This window comes from Octodon degus, unplaced genomic scaffold (genome assembly GCF_000260255.1).
Source record: "Octodon degus isolate 3935 unplaced genomic scaffold, OctDeg1.0 scaffold00027, whole genome shotgun sequence".
Classification (NCBI taxonomy): domain Eukaryota; kingdom Metazoa; phylum Chordata; class Mammalia; order Rodentia; family Octodontidae; genus Octodon; species Octodon degus.
The window spans coordinates 5,820,200-5,840,249 of record NW_004524603.1 but is presented as its reverse complement, the minus strand read 5'-3'; the positions used below and the strand labels follow the sequence as shown (position 1 = coordinate 5,840,249).

At 51.9% G+C, this 20,050-nt stretch overlaps 1 protein-coding gene across 2 annotated transcripts; it reads left to right on the top strand.

The window, feature by feature from the left end:
* Positions 1 to 2,429: 2,429 nt before the first annotated feature.
* On the top strand, positions 2,430 to 17,546 carry Aoc1 (amine oxidase, copper containing 1). Of its 2 annotated transcripts, XM_004629004.3 has the most exons (5): positions 2,430 to 2,506; positions 13,417 to 15,000; positions 16,350 to 16,635; positions 16,901 to 17,033; positions 17,239 to 17,546. In XM_004629004.3, the coding sequence occupies exons 2-5, from the start codon at positions 13,419 to 13,421 to the stop codon at positions 17,503 to 17,505; spliced, it is 2,268 nt and encodes a 755-aa protein (XP_004629061.1). In that variant the 5' UTR covers positions 2,430 to 2,506; positions 13,417 to 13,418; the 3' UTR covers positions 17,506 to 17,546. The 2 variants fall into 2 exon arrangements, with proteins under 2 accessions (XP_004629061.1, XP_023568647.1); XM_023712879.1 differs by lacking the exon at positions 16,901 to 17,033 and having other exon boundaries at positions 17,239 to 17,344.
* The last annotated feature ends 2,504 nt before the right edge of the window (positions 17,547 to 20,050 follow it).

Sequence of the window (20,050 nt, the reverse complement as noted above, 5' to 3'; positions counted from 1 at the left end):
ATGGCAATTGAGATTGGGCATGGTGACATGCACCTGTAATCTCAGCTCTTGGGAGGTTGTAAATAGGCAGATCACTATGAGTCTGATCTAGTAGTGAGACCCTGAACACCCTTCCCTAAAAAATACCCCAAAAAAAGACAATAAATAAACAAATTTATGGGCTTATCACACAGGAACCGATTCTTATTAGCTGCTAAATTCTAGAATTCCAGGTTCTCAAAGGAGAACAGGTATCTGCAGCCCATGCCGTCTGTGTGAATGGTCTCAGCAGGCTGGGAAGGCAGAACCCCTCAGGTCCAGTTGCCAGGTGCCAGTCGGGGACTATTCCTGCTCTATTATCCACAGGCTGTGCGGTCCGCACTATTTACTGCCCATCTCTCCTCACTAAAATGGGAATCCCTCTAGAGAGCCCTACCTGGTCCTCCTCTCGGCATGGGAAGCTTATATTTGTAATCCCATGGATAAATTATTGAAATCCCATCAATTTAATTCCAATCTACCACTTGCAGTGCAACCCACAGTGAGAATAAAGACACTAAAGCATAGTTACAGTTATAGGGAGCCAAGAGGTCCTAAGTCCAGCCGTGGTGATGGCTACCCGGAGCACAGGCCTCAACAGAGGGTCAAACCCGGGTTTTATTTGGTCATGAAGGAGTGGATTGAGGATGAATGACTGAGACCAGCAGGAAGTAGGTGAGCGCTGTGAGCTGGGCTGGGTAGGGGGCCTGCATTTACCTCTGCAATGTGCAGAGAGAAGGATGCGCAGAGAGTAGTCTGCATTACACAACTGAGATAGTATCTAAAGTTTTGGGATCCTGTGCTTCAGCTCTGACGTGTATCCTTTCAAGCTCCAGGAAGTCGTAGACTCTATCTCAAGGCTCAATCCAGCCAACAGCGTGGAGCACTGGCTCTTCATCCTGTCCCGACCCAGGTCATATTAAAGAGCAGCAGGTGGGGGTTACCAGGAAACACGCGTGCTGTCTTCAAAGACTACCACCAGCACCTCGGCTAGGCCAATATGCGTTGCTTACGGCCAACTGAAGGCATAAGGAAAAGTGCCAGCCAGCTCTGGGCCTATCAGTACATGGAAATGGTCAGGCTCAGCCAAAACAGAGACAACTGCGCTTCTTTGAAGCAGAGTCGCCCAGGTGGGGCTCCACAAATCCATGCATTGCTTTTCTTTGTTTGTTCACCAGTGTGTCACAGGGAATGTGTTCCATGAATACTTGTTGGGTGACATCAGCTCTGTCAAGAACAGCCCTACCCCAGTGGTGGAATCAGGGCGGGCACTTGGATACGCTCTTCTGCGTGAGTGTGGAGCTTCCCAGCCTCTGCATTTTGCCAGGCCCCCTGTTTGGGGGAAATAGGACAACTTTGTGTGTGTGTGTGTGTGTGTGTGTGTGTGCCCGCGCGCGTGCAAACCAGTCCTCCCTTATCAGAATGAAGTTTATGGTGTTGATGTAATTAACATAAAGATGCAATCTCGTGGCTCACCTGGGCCACCTCCAGCCTTGGTCTAGACAGCAATGGCTGTCTTTCTCCTGTAGTTCTGTAGAAACAACCCTTCTCTCTAGATTAGCACAACTGATCTCTTGGCGGGTGGTGACCTTCTGAAATCAGAATGCAATGGGACATCTGTGAGTGGAGATCTCGAGCCATCTTATCCCAAAACTCCACATCTGTCCTCCTCGCCTGAGTCACCACTTTGCCTCCTTCTGCCCTTCATCCTGAGCCATCCATTCTGCCCCTTTAAGAAGGCAGGCAGCTATGTGTGTATCTTTGCCCAACTGTTATCTGTAACTGTTACAAATTATTAACCCCAGGAAGGGAGGAGCTGGACCCCATAAATCAAGGTCATCTATACTAGGGAGGAGCCAGCAGCCAGGAACACAACACAGTGAGCCAAGAAAAAGAGAGTAAATTCTGGGATGTTGTCTCCACACCACATCTGCAAACCTGAGTCGTAGAAACAGTTTTTCCCAGTGAAACAAAGCTCACTGACTCCCCCAAGGAGCACCTCATTCCACGTCCCAGGAATACACTACTTGTCTAACTCTATGACATTGCTGCCACCCACCTCCTGCCCAGAGTCAGGTCCTGATGCCTCCCAAGACCTGCAGTAGTCTTCACTGAGGATGCTCAGGGCTGTGGCATGCCACACCCAGGCAGTGGCCTTGTGGTTCATTCACCACCAGATGCCAGGCTCTGTGCACTGAGGTACGCACAGAGGGTCTGCAGGGTTACATGGTGTCTCCCCCAAGTCCAGGGCCTTCCTGGCCCTCACTCAGTATGTGACCTTATTTGGAAATATGCTTGTTGCTGATGAATAGTTAGATAGAGTAGGTGGGAGTGACTTCATCCAATGACTGGTTTCCTTACAAAAATAGAAGAGACTCAGAGTGGCAGGTGAAGACGCAGGCAGAGGTTAGAGCGAGGCATTCCCAAGCCAAGAAGCCAAGGAGTGTGGGACCACCAGGGCTTGCGGACACATCAGCTGCCGGAAGAGGTGAGCAGAGGACCCTCCCTGCAAGCTTCAACGGGAGCACTTCCCACCCATGCCTTGATTTCAGATTTGCAGTTTCCAGCACCGTGAGAAAATCCCTTTTTATTGCTGAAGCCCCCAGTCTATGGCCTTCGTCCTTGCAAGGGATCAATTGCAGGACTCGGGGGCCCACAGTCTTGAGGGCATCTCCAGCCTGCAGACCAGCTCTCGCGTATCCTCCTGCCACATTTAGCCTATGCTGCCTTGCAGTAGAACACTTCCTCTGTACTCTTTCAAATACAGAAACGGACTCTCCTTGTACGCCTCAGAAACTCCCTCCCTCGCCACCCCCAGCCTCCAGGTGTGAGACCCCAGTGAGTCCTGCGTCAGCGCCATCTCAACTGTGGTGTGATGACCTGTGGTCACCCAGCCTGTCTTCCCAGGCTGGTCTTTTGCTTAATTATGGGTATCGGCAGCTAAGCACCCCCTCAATTCCAGGGCACCTCCGTGCTCCAGAAATCTATCTATGCAAGGCCCTTCTTGTCTTTTGCATGTATGTATGTATGTATGTATGTATATGCATGTGTGCATGTTTGTTTCTCTCTCTCTCTCTCTCTCTCTCTCTCTCTCTCTCTCTCTCTCTCTCTCTGTGTGTGTGTGTGTGTGTATTCCCATTCCCATCCCCAGCCAGGACACCATTCCAAAGCATTTAATGTTATTCTTTTATGTGTCCATCCTTAAAGAGGGACCGGTGGCTTTGTGTGCCTGCCTTTTAATCTGGGAGACAGCATCATGCTTTACCCTCCATCCTCTTTCTCCCACGATTTTAAGATCGACTTGTCTGAGTTGCTGTGTGGATGTCACATCGCTGCATCAAAGCTGCAGGGTGCGCCCTGACTCCTGTCCTAGTTTCAGGTCCCTGATGACATCTAGCTCTCCATCTCTGCAACTCCTGTCCATTTCCCACCCCGGGGCCTGTGTGAGACTCGGGCACAACCATGGAGAAGCAGGACTGGTAGCCGTAGGAGGCGCAGCCACATCATCTGTCCACAACCGAGCATTGCGCCCCACAGTGGCTGTGCTGTCCCCCAGGTCACCCCAGTTTGCTATTCCCTGCCATCTCTACTGATGCTAGGCACCATCCAGCTCCCTCAGTCGTTCCGAAATGGGTACACAAAATTACACCCCTTTGTTGAATGCTTTGCATTTTTCCAGTATCCACGACGCATGAGCACAGACCCATCCTCTCTAAGTTTCCTCTCTTATAAGTGCCTCTAACAAGTTTCTATGGAGATTGCTACCTACTACTGGTAGACTTTGAAGACTTCTTTGTGTGTTGTCGATATTGGTCCCTTCGCTCTTTTGTGACCAGCTTGATGGAGAGATCACTTCCTTACCTTACGGTTCACACATGCTTGCAGGTGCTCACGTCACTGGGTGGTATCCGAATACGTGTGCAACCATTGCTAGTCAATTCTAGAACATTATTGTCACCTCACAAAGAAAGCCCAGCCCACCCATTCTCACCCTATCTCTCCGATTCACCTGCTCTATAGATTTACCTAGTCTGGGGATTTCATATAAATGGAATCATATGCAATGTGATCTTTTTGAACAAACTTGTCGATCTCACATACTGATTTAGAAGTTCATCCATATGCTAGTTGATATCAGTAACTCATTTCATCATACACATCCACCATAATTTCTTTATCCATTTAACAGGTGATAAACTGATTTTTTCCACCTTCTAGCAATTGTCAATAACACTGCTATAAACATTCTCATAAAGGCTTCTGTGCGAACATATGTTTTTGTTTGCCTTGGGTATTTACTTAGGTGTGGAATTGCTGGGTCATAAGGAGAATGTGTTTAGTCATTTGAGAAATTCCCAGTTTTCCAAGGTGGCTGCCTCACATTACGTCGTCCCCAGCGGGCTGGGAGTTGAAGTCCCCTACACCACTGCTACTATACTAAGCTCTCGCTCCAGTCATCCTGGTGGGTGCAAATGGCAACTCCTTCGTTTTTGATACATGTTTATTTTTATTTTGACACATAGCAATCGAATCTGTTTGGGAGCACAGTGTGAGGTCTCAGTGCTTGTGTAGGACGCGTGATGACGAGGGACCGAAGCTCGTCTGCCACTGCAGACACTGGAGCTTCTCTGGGTTGAGAAACTCCATCATTCACTGCAACTTGGGTGGAACTGAAGGACATTATAGTACATGAAATAAACCAGGTACAGGAAGACAAATGCTTCATGATCTCACTGAGACAGGGCAGCTGAAATGTTGATCTTACGGAAGTGGGGAATAGAGCTGTGATTAGCGAGGAGGACAGTGCACTACAGGGTGGAGAAGAGATGGCTCATCGGTACAGTGGTGCTGTTGGATGAGAGGATAAGTCCTAATGCTCTGTAGCAGAGCTGGAAAGCTATAGTGATGGTAATTCATTGAATATTTCAAAATAGTAGAGAAGGTTTTGAATGTTCTTATTGTTGGTTTCATTTTCTTTTCTTTCTTTCTTTCTTTTTTTTTTTTTTTTTTGTATTTTAGGGAAGGGTCTACAGGGTGTTCAGGGTCTTACTACTAGATCAGACTCGTAGTGATCCGCCTGTTTACAGCCTCCCAAGAGCTGGGATTACAGGCACACACCACCAAGCCCAGTCTCAATTGCCAAACTCAGCATGTCCTGGGGGGTGGGGCTGGCATGGCAGGCCGGGGGATTGATCCCCCTTGCCCCTGCACCTGCTTGCAGGAGCTTTAATCCACTGAGCTATTTGGTTGGCCCTTTTTTTTTTTTAATTTTATTTATTTATTTGTGTGTGTGTGTGTGTGTGTGTGTGTGTGTGTGTGTGGCCAGCTCAGCCCACTAGGGGGCGGGGCTGGCTGGCATGTGGTGCTGGGGGATTGAACCGCGGTCCCTGTGCTTTGCTAAGCTTGTTCTAAGTAGGTGCTTTAGACCACTGAGCCATCTCACCAGCCCCTGGTTGGCCCTTGATTTTCATTTCCCTAGTGACAAATGATGTTCAATATCTTTTCATGTTGACCACTTCTGTTTTCCTCCAAGGAATGTCTGCTCAAATCCTTTGCCCTATGTGTGAGGTGGGCAGGGGTGCTGGAGATTAAAGCCAGGGCCCTGCACTTGCTCAGCAACTGCCATGCCACCAAACCACATCCTCAGTCCATATTTTAATTGGGCTGTCTTTAATTATTGAGTTGTAAGTTCTTAATATAGCCTAGATACAATTTCCTTACTAGTTTTGCCATTTGCAAATATTTTCTTCTATCCTGACTGTTGTCTTTTCACTTTCTTGATGATTTTCTTCCAACTAAAGCAGTTTTCCATACTTAAGATGCCCAATTTATGTATTTTTTTTCTTTAGCTCTTTGTGTGTTGGGGTCACATCTAAGATGCCCTTGCCAAACCCAAGACCAAGATTCATTTTTCTGTTTTCTTCTAAGAAACGTTTGTAGCGCTGACACGCGGATCTTTGATCTATGTAAGCCCAAGGTTATATGCGGTGTGAGGTAGGGGCCAAATCTCATCATTCTGCATGTGGCCCTTTCACTTTAATCTTTGCCAGTGTCTTCTCTTAGTTTGCTGCAAGGCCAGTAAGACTGTCCTTTGGGGAACAAAGGTAGACCCAACTTCTCAAAGTGAGTGCTCCTGGAGCTGTCTTCTCCTCTGAACCCCATCAGCTCCCCATAGGGTGGGTGAGACTGTAACTGAGAACTCCTAAATCTCAAACCTTAGTGCCATTAAGGATGAAAGAAGTAGGATTTTATTTTTATTGCGGCAATCGTCATCTTAGCCTGAAAGTTAATCCCCTTCCTAACGACAGCCAAGGCTTTCTAGAATTGCAAGCTGTCTGTGGAGCTCGCTAATTGTTTCATTCCAATAAACACTGAAATAACTGGCAATGCAAACAGCAAAAAGGGGAATGTGGGGAAAAAAAATCTATGCAATTGCAACATAAGAAGTGATACTTTTGCAATGACAGCCTTGGTAACCAAGGTGACAATGAACTCTTGGTTCTTCCAGTCTACAAACTTTTTCTGACTCTTTTCTGACCAGGAGCTCCCAGCTTCTCCCCATTCACTCCTCCCCAGCCCCTCTAATCTTTCCCCCTCTGCAGAGGAGCCTCCTGCTCCCAGTGTCCCTTCCCCTTCTAGCTCCCTGCCACAGCCTAAGCCACCCTGGCCAGAATTCTCCTGCCTGCATCCTCCTTGCTCTCTCGTTCCTGCCCTAGTCCCAGAGATGGAGAAAAATATTTCTTCCAGAGCCACAGCACAGTGACCTCTCTCTCCCCAGTACCCCATCTCTGGCTACCTGGTCCTGCATGGGTCAAAGTCTATGTTTTGCTGTGGCTCTCAGTCCCTATCAGCCCCTGCCTTGACCCACAAGTCTACCTCCGGTACTAATACCAGCTAGTAAATTTCCCCTCATCCATATGGCTGCCCCTGAAACAGGACACCCATGCGAGCAGACCATAGCATTGCTTCTAAGAGAAAGCCAAGATCAATTCTCGTGGAAGACAGCCCTAGGACAACAGAAATCACAGGGAATCAGACAGGACACACATGCTGCACATGCCACACCCCTGATGTGGGGAAACCCCTGAGCCGCAGTCCCCACCTTGACCCGCCTATGCCTCAACCTGCCCCACCCTGCAGGGCGAGGTCAAATACCTTCAAGGAGTCAGGGATCAGTGCCCAGCTGAGAGCCAGCAGGAGGTGAGCAGAGCAGAGCAGAGTGCACAGGTATGCTGGGAGGGACACAAGAGGGGGCTGCAGGGGAAGGGGAAAGCAGGGGGACAGGAGGAGCAGACACCAAGTGAGGGGATGATGGAGGGCAAAAGCCCAGCGCCAGAGGCAGAAGGCTCCAGGCTGCTCTGGAGTGAGACAGGAAGGTGCCGAGGAGGTGGATGAGGAGGAACGCGAATGCTTCCCCCTCGCAGCATGGGGGGCGAGTGGTAGTGGCTCCGTGACCACCGTCCACCTTGCTGCTGCCCACGCGGATATAGGAACAGAGGCTTCCCCTAAGAAAGGAAAATGTAGCTTCTGCATCTCCCTCCTTCGTGGCAAAGCAGAAAGAAACCTGGGGATGAGAAGTTGTAAAATAAGGAGCTCCAGCCCCGAAATGACATGGTGACTCCCTCAGTGCTTACTATGAAGGAAGAAAAGCCATCTGAAAATGCTGCATAGTACAGGAGCCCAGCCCTATGATATTCTGGAAAAGGCAAAATTGTGGAGAAAGTAAAGGGTCAGTGGTTGGCAGTGGTCGGGGAGGGAGAGATGAATAAACCCAGTACAGATTTTTGGGACAGAGAGACTATTCCCCGTGATACTGAAGCAACGAGCACGTGTTGTTCTGCATTTCTCAAAGTCCACTGAATGCACAGAGCACCAATGTAAACTATGAACTAGTGCAAACTGTGGACTCGGGGATAACGATGCTTTGCTGGTGGCTCATGGATCAGAACGCACGTTCCACTGGTGGATGCTGACGGTGGGAAAAGCTAGAGTGGGAAGAAGGGACAGGGGATACGTGGGGGCTGCCTGGGATTTCTCCTTCACTATGAACCCAAACCTGCTCTTTAAAATGAGCCAGTATTTAAGCTGTTAGGTCAGGAATTTGCCCAAGCAATGGAAAGGTGACCAGTACAGAAAACTAGTACCAGAGACGTGAGGTCATTGTTGTCACTATACCTGGCCACATGGCTCAGTAGCCTTTGCAACTGGCTTGCTCAAGAAGTTAGAAAGACTTAGAGATAAAGGCTAGAGAGGCCCGAGAGTCTTACTGTCAGCAGAGTGGGACAGGCGATTCCAGTGGGGGCTCAAAGGCCAGGACACGGGAATGTGAGCAACGAAGTGTTCTTGTGAAATATTAGAAGAGAACAAAGACTTGGAGAAATGGACTACAGGCCATTAGGGTTATATTCGGGCAAAGAGTTTTCTACATTTTTTTTCTGTGTCATAAAACTTTGTGCAAGCCTGAGTTAAAGGATACCAGACTAATCCGGCAGAGGATACTATAAATCCGTGGCACAATATTCAGGCCGCGGCACAGGCCCTGCTGACTACTTTTAGTCTAATTTACAGTGAGAATTGGTAAGAAGAAAGAAAAAAGCTGAGCTTAAAAATTTGGAAAATTTGCAGTCTGGCCAGGAAAGAAACAGATATAAATTTGGAAGTGGGGAGACTGCAATTTCAGAAGAGTCTGATGCCATTAAAAAGAAACCAAGCACATTGCAACAGGACTGTAGGAAAGATACCTGGAGGGCGTTTCAGTAATTGGTTAGACTTCATTCATCTAAGCAAGAGTATGAAAGTGTAAAGTTGTTTAAAAAGCTCTGCTTTGAGAAGAGAGCCTCAGGGCACCCACCCACACACACACACACACACACACACACACACACACTCAGGGCTGCCTAGGGAAGCTTTGCTCCAAATTCAGCCGGCCACTGCCCAGAGGCCACTGCGGCTGGGGGCCAAGGGGGCCTGGCTCCTTCTTGGGCCGCCAATGCATAGCCTTAGCAGCGTGCGTGAGTGTGAAGCTGGGTTTGCAAGCCTGAAGCATGCACAAGTTGTGAGGTCGTGGGGGCCTCCACTCAGATTTCAGAGGAAGTCCTGAGACAGGGTCAGAGTCCCTGCAGAGTGCCCCTCAAAGGGTGATTGCGTGAACTGTGGAAGCAAAGCTGAAGACCTCAGAATGTTAGAGACACCAGGAATGTGGAATGTTTACTGAGGAAAGCTGCAGGTAGTGAGCGCAGCCAGCCCAGGAGAGAAGCTTTGTGGGCTGGCTGCATCTGGTAAGGCGCTAAGAGTGAGGCCGCCCAGGCCTGGTGAACCTCACATCTCACCACCTTACGTCCTGACGCAGACATGAAGCTACAGGACTTAATGTATTCCCTGCTGGGTTTCGTTCTTGATTCGGTCTTATACTATTTTATTTTCCCTATTCATCCCTTCTGAAATGGGAATGTTTACCCTGTGCTATTGTATCTTCGGAAGATGTAACTTGATGTTTGCATTTTAGAGGAGTTCATAGACAAAAGAGTTTGCCTTGAGTCTCAGAGAAGACTTTAGACTTGTACTTTTGAAGAATGTTGGAAATGTTAAGACTTGGCTGGAGTGAGGCATGTGTATCAGATTAGTGAAGCACACTCAGGGGTGTGTCTGGGTGGATCATGAAGGCATAACCCTGGAGCCTACATCTGGTCCCACTCACCCTCCGCTCCCAGTGTTCCCTTGACTCTCAGAGGTCATGAGTTGAACAGCTATCCTCTACCACACCTTCCCGGCATGATGTTTCTGCCTTGGACTGAGTCAACCATGGACTGAACCCTTTGAAGCCGTAAGCCAAAACCAACCTCTCCTCCTTCAAGTTGGTAGCAGGCAGTTTGTCACAGGAGCAGGAAGGTAACTAACAGAGATCTGGATAGTAGATCCAGAGCTCAGCTCAGACCCCCTTGCTGGCTCCAGTTCATCAGCAGTCCCTGCTTCTCCTGCTGAGGCTGGGCCCAGAAAGCACAACAACACGTGTGCCCTGGCCCTGCCTACCAGTTCCAGAGAGACAAGAGAGGTCACCAGAAGAAAGTTCTCAGGGTGGGCCATATTCCTAGATCAAAACTAAAACCATGTAAGAGTCGAGGTGTGCAGACTGGGAAGCCAGAGAAAGAGACTTTGACCCTCATCACCAAGGTCAAGAGGCCCCAAAAGAGGAGAGCTGTGGCTCCCAGGAGTCCACCAGCTCAGCAGGCCCAGAAAACACCTTCCACTAATCTTCAGCTCAAGAAATGCTCACTAAGGGACAGGTTAAATGCCAACATGCTAAGGGGACACTGAGCAAGGAAGTGAGCTATGTTAGCTCAGACCCAAGCCAGAAAGGGCCTTGGAAGGTGTCTCAGTTACTCTTCTGTAATCGCTGGAACAAAATACCTGACACCCAAAATGAAGGAAGGAGAGGTTTATTTAGCTCAGTTAGTGGAGGTTTCAGTCCATACTCAGCTGGATTCAAGGCAGAGTGGCACATGGCACAGAGCAACTGTTCATGGCGGCAGCAAAGAGCAAAGGGAGGGGCAGCAGCTGTGGCTTCTTAGCCAGCCTCTCTCCCCTCCTTACACTGTAATGCAGGTTTCCTGCACCAGGGCCAAGGTGTAGCACGCACACCTGCAATCCCAGCTTTGGACCAAGAGTCAGTCACAAACTCCAGAAGCTGCCCCATGACTACAGGAAGCTTTGGGGGGGTGCAGACACAACTAGGTACAAATATTAACAGTGGGGTAGAGTTTCAACCAACTTTGAAAGGAAGCACAATATATGAACTTGGCATAGAAGAGATACCATGAAAGTGTAGCTGCTCTGGAGGGAATAATCAGGCCTCGAAGAGAAGAGATGTGTTTCCAACATTTTGACTCAGTCTGGGACACACAAAACACATCTCCCAAAAAGTAATCCACAAAGGCATCCACAAAGCTCAGGCTCTTCTCTGCCCAGAGCCTTTGTAGTACTGTTTCATCCAGCACTACATTTGCTTACCCCTGATTTCAACTGTGCAGTCAGAACTGAGTTCTTAGGGGCAGTGCACCTCAAGTCCCAGAGTCTAAAGCTGCCTCCCACCCAGGCCTTGGGCACCTGCAGAAAGCTGGACAAGACAGACCTCTGAGACCCACTCTGTGCCTCTGTCTTCTCCAGGATTTTCCCCATAGGTACTGATTTGGGGAACGAAGACAATTACCTATGAAAACAAGGTCCTTTATGAGTCCTCCTACCTATCTATAGATCCAGCTCAAATATGGTCCTGTCTCAGTTACTCTTCTCTCGTTCCTGGGACAAATACCCAGCACCCTAAATGAAGGAAGGAAAGGTTTATTTAGCTCACAGTTGCTGGAGGTTTCAGTCCATACTTGGCTGGCTCCAAGGCAGAGCAGCACAGAGCAGAGAGCAACCTTTCATGGCGGTAGCTAAGAGCAAGAAAGCAAAGGGAGTGGCAGCAGCTCAGGCAGCTAGTGAGGCTCTCTCCCCTCCTTATACTGCAATGCAAATTACCTGCCCCATCCACAGGTGGTGCAACATCCACACCCACCATAATCAATCATGAACTCCAGAAGCCACCCCATGACAGCATGAGGCTTTGGGGGGACAACTTGACACAAACTCTAACAGGTCTTGATCATGGGCCTCACCTGTGAGAGGTAAGAAGCATAGTTAGGGAGCCAGAGCAAGGTTTCAAGGTCAAAGGGAACCCTAGGAAGTCAGTGACAACAGTGAGGGGAGCTCCTCCATTGAGAAATGTCATGGTGAGGAGCAGGGCCCCAGAAGCATTGAGGAGGACAGCTGTAGGCCTGAGAAACCAGGACTGGAAGTTAGCAGTGGCAGGCTGCTGCAGCACCCTGTGCAAGGACAGGGACCTAGACACTGAAGGCTTTGGTGAGTGGCCCCGCCTCAGGCACAAGGAGGACAGAGTGGAAGTCCCCAGCCCTGCCAGCATCGTGCAGCTCTGCCCTCAGATACCCGCATAAGATCTTACTGGTAGCCTGACCATGCCCTCCTCCCAAAAGGAAAAGGGAGGAGCATCAGCCTGTATCGTGACCTGGGGTAAGCCCAGGTGCTGCCCGATGTGCCATTATGGCCTTGGATTTTCAAAAGGCTATCACTCAAGTATGCACTGGAGAGGGCAGAGAAAGCCAGGCAAGTCCTGGGACCTGCTCCTGTGGAGTCACTATTGACCAGGCTGGATGACCTGGTCAGTAACCAGGATGCACCTGAAAGAGAAGGGCAGAGCCAAGCGTGGTGGCACACGCCTATAATCTCAGTACTTGGGAAGCTGAGGCAGGAAGATCACCCTAAATTAGAGGCCAGTCTGGGCTACAAAGTGAGTTCAGGAGCAACTTGAGCTACATAGCAACATCCTGTCTCAAAACATGAAGAGAGAGAGAAAAAAAACAGAGAGAGAGAGAGACAGAGAGACAGAGAAACAGAGAGACAGAGAGAGACAGAGAGACAGAGACAGAGGGAGGAAGGGAGAGAGTACTCTGAGAGTAAAGTGTGAACCCAATCTGGACAATGTAGTAACTAAGCAGAGCCCTGTCTCACAATATGAAATTCAGAAATGACTGGGAATAGAGCAGAGGCTCTAGGTTCGATCCATGTTGGGGGAACAGAGAGAGAGAGAGAGAGAGAGAGAGACAGACAGACAGACAGACAGACAGACAGACAGAGCTGACACATCATGTATATATACATGTGTGTGTCCCGTACGACCCAAATACTTTCTATTTCCTCTTCAGCTGCCCGTTCTCAACAACTCCAGAGATAGGAGAGATCCAGGAGACAGGTGCTGCCCTTACTATTTTCACTTCACAGTTCAGAAGTGAAGATCCAGAGACTTTCAGCAACACACCCGGGGTCGCACAGCTGGTCCCAGGGCTCACTCAGCCAGCCCGTCTCCAGAGCTGACCCCTTGAACTTCTACTCTGAATTTCAAAATCGGGCTCACAAAAAAGCATTCTGCCACGCTGAAGGGTAGTTTTGCCATGGGACAGATCTGTCCACCTGCAGGACACACTGAATACTCTGTGGCCATGGGAGGGCAGGGCCCAGGGCCTGCCGGGGCTGGCAGTAGCCCAGTTTGAGAAGCGAGCTCCGTGCTAAGATACCATCCGCAACGGCTAAGGAAAGAGCACACGGATCTAGGTGAGAAAGTCCACAAAGCTCTGGAGGACTGCAGATGTGAGGGAGGGCAGAATGAACATCAGGGGACACCCAGGTTGGGCCACGCGGCCCCGGGGCTGATGTGTGGGCGCCCGGTTACCCCAGCTATCCCCCGTTTGGGAGGCTGAGGAGCCTGGTGATCCCCGGTGCGAGCCTGAAGCAAACCCACTTCTCTCCATTAAATACCTCAGCCCTCTGCTCTGCTCTGTTCCACAGCAATGGGGCGAGAGAGCTGGGCCCTGGGCTGGGCGCTGGCCGCCGTCGTGGCTCTGCAGATGGCGGCCACAGAGCGGCCGCCGCAGACGCTACCCAGAGAGGCCCAGCTGTTCGCAGACCTCAGCGCCCAGGAGCTGAAGGCGGTGCGCAGCTTCCTCCAGTCCCACCAGGAGCTGGGGCTGCAGTCCTCGAAGACCCTGACCCTGGCCAAGAACTCCGTGTTTCTCATTGAGTCGTTGCTGCCCAAGAAGCAGCACGTGCTGAGATTTCTGGACACGGGAAGGAGGCCTCCTGCGCGGGAAGCCCGGGCCATCGTCTTCTTTGGGGCCCAGGAGCACCCCAATATCACCGAGTTTGCTGTGGGGCCCCTGCCCCAGCCCTCCTACATGCGAGTACTGTCCCCGAGGCTGAGGCACCAGCCCTCCTGGGCTTCCAGGCCCATCACCGCAGTAGAGTACAGCTTCCTCTTCCGCACCCTGGCGGAGGCCACCAAACCCCTGCATCAGTTCTTCCTGGATGCCACGGGCTTCTCATTCCAAGACTGTGGCACCCGGTGCCTGACCTTCACCGACGTGAGCCCCCGGGGGCTGGCCTCTGGCCAGCGCCGCAGCTGGGTTATTTTACAGCGCCACGTAGAAGGCTATTTCTTGCACCCCACCGGGCTGGAGCTCCTGGTGGACCATGGGAGCTTGGATGTCCAGCGCTGGACAGTGGAGCAGGTCTGGTACAACGGGAAGTTCTACAAGAGCCCAGGAGAGCTGGCACAGAAGTATGCAAACGGGGAGGTGGACGCTGTGATCCTTGAGGGACCCCTGCCCAAGGGCCAGGGCGCTGCGAGCCCAGAGGATCCACCCTTGTTTTCCTCCTACAAGCACCGAGGGGACTTCCCCACCCCCAGCCACAAACCCGGCCCCCGCGTGGTCCAGCCCCATGGCCCTCGCTACAGGCTGGAGGGAAACACCGTGCTCTATGGGGGCTGGAGCTTTGCCTTCCGTATGCGCTCCTCCTCCGGACTGCAGGTCCTGAACGTGCACTTTGGGGGTGAGCGTATCGCGTATGAGGTCAGCATTCAAGAGGCTGTGGCACTGTACGGAGGACACACACCCGCAGGCATGCAGACCAAGTACATCGACTTGGGCTGGGGCCTGGGCAGTGTCTCCCACGAGCTAGCCCCTGGCATCGACTGCCCAGAGACAGCCACCTTCCTGGACACCTTCCACTACTATGACGCTGATGACCCTGTCCTCTATCCCCGAGCCCTCTGTCTCTTTGAGATGCCCACTGGCGTGCCACTTCGGCGACACTTTAACTCCAACTTCAGCGGTGGCTTCAACTTCTACGCAGGGCTGAAGGGTCATGTGCTGGTGCTACGGACAACCTCGACGGTCTACAATTACGATTACATTTGGGACTTCATCTTCCATCCAAATGGGGTGATGGAAACCAAGATGCACGCCACAGGCTACGTCCACGCCACTTTCTATACCCCTGAGGGGCAGCGCTACGGCACTCGCCTGCATACCCACCTGCTCGGGAACATGCACACCCACCTGGTGCATTACCGCGTCGACATGGATGTGGCAGGTAGGACTCAGAATAGGGCCTCTGGATCACTTCAGCGACCCCAGCTACTTCTCACCTGATATGGGGCAAGGTAGGAAGCTCAGTCCATAGGAAAATCATAAGGTGCTGAAATCCCTGACATAAAATAAGGAGTGATTGCCCAGCCTGCTCCTGTTTCATATAAAACTAGAGATCTGGGTCCCCCGGAAGAGCCCCCAGGCTGTACCCTGATGCCACAGTGTGTACCAGTCCTTGACCTGCAGCTGAGCTGAGTACAAAGGTGAACCCAAGCCAGGGGAGAAGTCACTGCCTAGCACTTTGAGCTGGAGCAAGGTGGCGCCTGGGGACACTTGGAGTTTCTCTTGATGAACATCATTATAGAAGAGGGTCTGGGTGTCATGCCTGACATCACATCCCGTAACAAAACAAGGCCACTGTGAGCAGATAGGCAGCTTCCACTTGCAGGCTCAGTGAACCAGCCATCGACTCTCCTGCCCTGGGCTTCCCCCTGTGGGGCTGCAGCCGTCACAGCGATGGATTTAGCACAGCTCTTGGACATGGGCCAGGGTCGTGCTGGGGTCACTGCCTTTGCCATGACTGAGCCTGAGCTTTCTTCCAGCTCCTCTGGTTTTTATAATCCCCTTTCTCCACCCCCAAAGCTAGCCCAGGACATGTGCCCAGCACCCTCTTTATCCTGGTGGCTTGGGCTGGGGGACAGAGGTCCCAGTTCAGGGGAGGGGGTTTCAGTTCCAAGTGCTTGCCTCTCCTTCTTCCCTCTGTATGAGGTGTGGTTAAAATATATGGCCAAAAAGAAAAGGAAGGAGAAGAAAGAAATGTAGGGCCAATGTTAAACTTTTTTTAAAAATTTTACAGAGAAAAACACTGCCATGAATCCCCCTCGCTTTATATATGCCCACCCCGCCATTCTTACCACTTTCTGCTGCAGCTCTGAAGTCCTCCTCCGTGAGTGTCTTTAGTCATGCTGCCCTGGATGCCTTGGTGACCTGAATCAGTTCAAACCATTTCTCTTCCATGTCATTTGGACTTTGGGGAAGAGCCGGCGGTCACACGGTGCCAGGTCTGGTGAATCAGGTGGACAAGGACACGGTGCTACGTTCTTACGAGCCTGTCTTTCCATAGGATGACACTGGGCAGCAGTGGTCACCTTACTTTTTTGTCACACTTCGTACAGACACTCAGGATAGAGGCTTCTAGAACTGCCCCACTAGGTAGCAAGCATGACAGCATAAGTGTGTTCAGAGAGAGGTCAAGGGTTTTGAGGGGCATTTGTGGCCTTGTGCCTTTTATTGTCCACAGCTTTTCATTTAAACCTTCCCTAAATATTTGGGTCACACCACATGTACCTACAGGCACCAAGAATAGCTTCCAGACGCTTCAGATGAAGCTAGAAAACATCACCAACCCCTGGAGCCCAGCACATCACATAGTCCAGCCAACCCTCAAGCAGACGTGGTACTCCCACGAGCGCCAGGCAGCCTTCCGCTTCAGGCAGCCGCTGCCCAAGTACTTGCTCTTCAGCAACCGTATGAAGAACCGCTGGGGCCATGAGCGCAGCTACCTCCTGCAGATCCACTCCATGGCTGAGCAGGTGCTGCCTGTGGGCTTGCCCGAGGAGCGGGCCGTCACCTGGGCCAGGTGAGGGGACTCCGGGGGCTGGTGAGCTCCAGCGGCCTCTTTCATGTCCCATGTGTCTGTCTGTGTCTGTCTGTGCTTCTGTGATGAGGCTCTGTGTCTGCATGAGTCTGGGAGGCATCTACCAGACTTCCACGGGCAGCGGGAGGTCTTGCCTCCATCCTGGGAAAGCAGGAACGTCTGCAATCTCCTGTGTGCGAATGCTGCCAGGGAGGGACTGGCTGGCCACAGCCGCACCTGAGGCTACCTGGCTTCCCCTCGCCTGCAGGTACCCCTTGGCAGTAACCAAGTACCGAGAGTCGGAGCTATACAGCAGCAGCATCTACAACCAGAATGACCCCTGGGACCCCCCGGTGGTCTTCCAGGAATTTCTTCACAACAACGAGAGCATTGAGAATGAGGTAGCAGCCCAGTCCGAACCCTGCCCTCCTCGGGCCCACTCACCGGCAGGGTCCTGAGCAGCCTCGGCCTGCACCTGTCCCCTTCCCAGGGCTCACTGGGTGGAGGTCACAACAGATCCAAACAGGATTGGGAGGCTCTCTAGAAGCTTCTAGAAGCTGCCATGACCTCGCGTGGTCAGCCCTCAGCCCGCCCTCTCTCCTGCAGGACCTGGTGGCCTGGGTGACAGTGGGCTTCTTGCACATCCCCCACTCGGAGGACGTCCCCAACACAGCCACACCTGGGAACTCTGTGGGCTTCCTGCTCCGGCCCTTCAACTTCTTCCCCGAGGACCCATCCCTGGCATCCAGGGACACCGTGATCGTGTGGCCCCGGGACCAGGGTCCCAACTACATCCAGCACTGGGTCCCTGAGGACACAGACTGCTTGAGGCCTCCACCTTTCAGCTATAAGGGTACCTACGGGCCCGTGTGAGGAGCCCGGGCCCCTCTTGCCTGACACTCGTGAGCCCCCAAGAGCAGGCAATAAACCCTCAGCACCAGGCCTGTGAGCTTTTCTTGGGGGGTGGGAGGGTGGGTGTGTCCACGGGCACATGCATACGAGCAAACATTACTGCAGAGGCGGGTCACATTCATGTAACTACACCCCGAAAAGGCCTCCGTGACCAGGGCTGGGACCCGTGGAGCCAGGAGGAGAGTCGGTTATGCAGGTCTAGGGCAGCAGCAAAGGTTCAATAGAACGGTTCCCACCCTCCTCGCCTCCACTGAGGACACCACTGAGGCTGCCGCAAAAGCTGTCTCATACCTCATGGCCTCTCCGAGGCGTCTGCCCGGGTGGCACTCAGTGGGTACCTGGTGGTCCTTGTAGAGCGACTGAGAGCATAGGACACACAAATCCCAGATTCCGCACCTCTTCCTCCCCTCCCCTCAGCTGCACTGTTGAAGTCTCATTGCTTGGCCTATTCCCTTGGCTACCACAGCGCCACCCCCAATGCCACCCGCCCCAAGGGGATAGCAGAGGACCTGAGCCCTCCCGCCCCGAGACCCCCAGGGACCCCACACCACCTCTTGCAGGCACCGCGTCCAGCCTCCTTCCCTGCAGCTCCAGCTTCTGCAATGCTGCCGCCCTTCGTAAGCAAATCCCACGACACACCTGGCCAGGGAGACAGAGACCAGGAGGACAAAGTCCCTGTCCTCAAGATAGCCACAGTCCCCTGGAAGACAGGCCTGAGGAGGGCTGCCAGGCAGAGGCAGATGTCCTCAGCCAGTTGCCTTCTAGCTCTTGGTGTGTATACCTTGGCTACTTTTCTCTCGTTCCTGGAACAAAATACCTGACACCCGAAATTAAAGAAGGAAAGGTTTATTTAGCTCACAGTTAGTGGACCTTTCAGTCCATACTCGGCAGGCTCCAAGGCAGGGTGACACAGAGGGCAGCGGCTCATGAAGGCCGAAAACAGCAGAACAGCAAGAGCAAAAAGGGAGGAGCAGCGGAGGCAGAGAGAGCACGCATCTCTCCCTCCCTTACGTTGTGTTCAGGCCATCTGCCCAGGCCAGGTGTAGCACTCACATGCATAATCCCAGTATTGATCATGAATTAATCACAAACTCCACGAGCCACCCCAGTGATGGCAGGAGGTTTTGGGGGGACACCTAGACCCAAACCATCACAGAGTATTTCTACTTACGAAAACTGGCAGCAGTGTGGTCTGACCCTAGAACTGCCGGTGGCCCCATAGATTAGACCTGGTGTGGCCTCTGTAAACTTGCTCAGCAGTTGTCCATCGTGTGACCCCAGCATTCTCAAGCACTCAGCACCCCAGGCCCAAGGCCAGCTCCGTCTGGGCAAGAGAATCCTCGCCGAGCGCCACATGCACTTGGGAAGGCAGCGGTCTCTTGCACAGCCCTCCTTATGCAAGAGAACCAGGAGCAGCAGGTCTTCCCAGCCAAGCCACTAGACACAGCTCAGCAGTGAGAGTCCCCAGAAGACAGGAGGCCCAGAGTCCTCAGCAGCAGCCCAGCTGACCCTCTACGGACCCTGATGCCCCCAAGAAGCCCAGTCAAGCTGGCTAGCATGACCATGTAGCTGAGCAGGGAACCGTCTTTGACTGTGACCCCCGGCTCCTCCGGGGACAGAAGGTGGCATAAATAGGATGCAGTCTTCTTTAGCAGCAGGATCACTTAAGGGAGAGGACAAATAAGAAACTGCAGGGTTCTGAGCTATTTCACTGAGAATGGACTAGGGGCCTTAGCCCAAGCCTCCAGGGGATCCGGGGACCGCAGCCTCCACCCCATAGCCTTCCTTCTGCCTTTGGGTAACTCTAAACCTTTCTTCTTGGTTCGGTTTTCTAACCATGGGTCTCTTCCATGCGTGTGCAGAGCTCCTGACATCCAAGCCTGTGCTCACTCTGGCGGGGGCTCCCGTGCACCAGGACAAGAATGTATCTCATGAGCTCCAAAAGACATGCAGCCCCTTGGCCAGAACTATTAAGAATTTCAGGACAGTGACAGCAGCGCACTGACGCCGTGCTGGGCTCTGGGTCCACACGCTGGCCCTGCTGTCTGCTAGCAGCATCCACTGCTGACCACGGCAACATCTCAGGACCACAGGCTGCTTCCCACGCTGTGTTTAGTCCCAACGCATCATGACAGCATGCAATCATCTCGTCAAAGCATCATATGCCTCACGAAAGGAAAATAAGCGTTTATTAAACTGCTATAACGGTTGTGGCAAATATTTCATTTTAACCAAAGGCAATATTACCAGTTTAACTGCATTTAATGGATGCAATCCAGAGCAATTATACATTAACCCTCACTTACTTTGACAGTGCGCTTCTCCACTGAAAAGACGGCTAAATATATTTCTGAACTACCGTAGATTCCTGGAGGAGACTCCTCGGCACCGGGCTGGCTGGGAGCCACGTCCCCGAGCGCACCTGTTCATCGTCTGATTAATGCATTCTCGCTTACTGTGTTTCTCCCAGTTAGGAGGCGTTCGTAGCTGGAGCCACACATGTATA